The sequence below is a fragment of the Protopterus annectens genome, chromosome 11.part0 (genome assembly GCF_019279795.1).
Source record: "Protopterus annectens isolate FY-2018-M chromosome 11.part0, PAN1.0, whole genome shotgun sequence".
In the NCBI taxonomy this organism is placed as follows: domain Eukaryota; kingdom Metazoa; phylum Chordata; order Ceratodontiformes; family Protopteridae; genus Protopterus; species Protopterus annectens.
In genome coordinates, this window is record NC_056745.1 from 96,626,077 (window position 1) to 96,628,576 (window position 2,500).

Sequence of the window (2,500 nt, forward strand, 5' to 3'; positions counted from 1 at the left end):
TACCTTCAATATTCCAGCAATTCGAATGTATAATAGGGACATGGGGACAGGAAATCTAATTGTGAAAGTTCTAGGGACAGGGCTCTACATTCCACTGCGTGCTTGTGTGTTTACTACTTCAATTGTATTTCAGTGTTCGTGGACACTCTTGTATGCTTAGCATACATTTCGATATCCACGGACACTGACTTACTGACTTACTATTAGGGGCAGGCTCTACTAGTAGGCATTGTAGGTTTTGCAAGTGTTGGGGCATGTTTACGCTTCCGTTGAGCACTTGTACAAGCCCCCTGCACTCGCACACATTTCCTGTGCACGTCGAGGGTGCGGTGGCACGCCCTCATACATATTCATATGGCACTGCTGTGCCATCTGTAGTGAGGACGCTCGGCGCAAAGCTAAAACCGTCCTTGCGCCGAGCTTCTTGAATCCCGGGGACTATTTCATGTTACCTGTTCTCTGACTTTATTTCACTTCCTTCTAATTCACTAATATCTCCATAATGATGACCTAAACTGCCATATGATTGCTGCTGTCCACGGATTTATGTTTTCTCTTGCTGATGCCTCTGTAGTTCCAAGTTTTAGACAGCTGCATTTTGTAGTATGAATAGGAATACACATTCAGGAAAACTAGAATAAAATTAATGGCAACAAAAAATGTGGACTGGCTGCAAAATGTAAACAAAATGAATTTAAAATAAGGAGAATGAAATCTAGAAATCTAACTATCCAAGAGCTATATTGATTAACTGCATAATAATCTCTGTAAGCAAAAGGCCAAATATACATTTTGTAATTCAAACTTTGCTTTTGTTTATGAAGAAGGAACAAGGAATTTAACATCACAGGATACATCCTATATTAATTCCATAAAAATGCATACTCATGGAATGGGCAATATTACGGTGGTGAATTAATGGGGAAAAAATTAGTGAACCTATAAAATACATTAGTAAAAGTAGATATACATTATGAAGAATATGTAGTGCAATATATACTGGGTAACATTACCTTTTGTAAAGGAGCATGGAATGTATCTGCTGATTGTCTACAAAGTGCAACAATTCCTAACATGCAAGGTCATTTTATGACAGGTGCAGAACATCATTAAAAATAAAACACAGGTACATGCACATTTGTGTCAAAGGTTGGATGCCCTTTCACCCAGAATGACTCATAGTCATTCAATAACTGCTGTCAGGTTTCATAACATATGGCAAGCAGCCTGTAACTGGCCTGCATTTAACATTGTGTTCTCTGCTTGCAATCAGGTCACTTTAGTTTCTGTTTCATTAGATTAAGTAAAACTGCAACTTACTTCTGGGCAAGATGGACAAGATGCTTTCCCACACATGAGTCGGAACTTCGACAAGGAAGAATCCACATTACACTGACATCTGGTACATTCATCTACTAAAACCATTTCGCCAGCCTGAATAAAACAAATTACATATTTGTTTCAGTATTTGCAAAAGCAAACATGATCAAGAACTATATTGCTGTGCAAATAGTACTGTCTGGAAAATAAATGTATAATGTATAAGGGCTAAATGTGATGATAACAAATACACAGCAAAAGCAATGCAGCAAACACGCCAACAATAAAAAAAATGAAGAAGCATTCTATAGAAATAACTGATTCCCATAATGCACCAGTCAGATCACCCTGCATCACCAGTGCTTATAAAGATTCCATGTATGAGTGCATGCATGGATGGAGCAAGGGGATGGGAGTGGAGAGAGTTAGGGAAGTAATTTGCATGTGCATGAATATATTAATTATTCTGTTGGAAGATGATGCAAGGCATGCATGCTGACATCTGCAAAGCAGCTAAAGTTTCTCCAGTACTGCTTCCTTTACCCATTTATTCAAGTGCCCATAGGTATGGTTTATTTAAGTGGTGCGATTTGGGCTTTTGCCAGTGTTTTGGTGTATGATTTAAGTGAGTCTCACTTCAATGGCAGGATGTTTCTGTAAAGCAGTAGAGAAAAAAATATGAAAAATAACTGCTCTGAGTAAAGCGGGCTCCAAGCCCAGCTTACTAGGGACACATCCTTAGTAAACATAATCATCTTCTATGTTGCCACATCTTCTATGTTGAAAAAATCTCACTGATGAAACAGGACTTGGCCATGTAAACAGTTACTGTTCCTAATCATATTTGTGAAACTAGATCTTGACTTCCTATGTCTCGTGACTTTCAAAATTTTTTATCATTTATTGCACAGCAATTTCTCCAGTCCTTACATGAAACAGTACATCAGGAGCCCACCCAATCCATCTTAAACACACAAGACAGACTACTGCATTGATGTCCGTTCAGTAAAGCATTCTCTGTAGCACCCAAGCTTCCTGTGCAGCCTACTGTTCATTTTATTTACTTTGGTTCATAGGAGATTACTAGGCTAGCAGCTTAAGGGCCTTTACAAGCCTAGCCAGTATAACCCAATTCTACCCAATATTTGGCTTCTAGCAGCAAGAAGATAGCATATGTTTG

General features: G+C 38.6%; 1 protein-coding gene across 1 annotated transcript in view; it reads right to left on the minus strand.

Annotated features, from left to right (window-relative positions):
• Positions 1-2,500, minus strand: part of VWF (von Willebrand factor) — a 749,192-nt gene that overhangs the window by 81,572 nt on the left and 665,120 nt on the right. Inside the window, exon 47 of the mRNA XM_044087471.1 lies at positions 1,321-1,434. Coding sequence (XP_043943406.1) covers positions 1,321-1,434 — 114 coding nt within the window. The remainder of the gene's footprint in view (positions 1-1,320; positions 1,435-2,500) is intronic.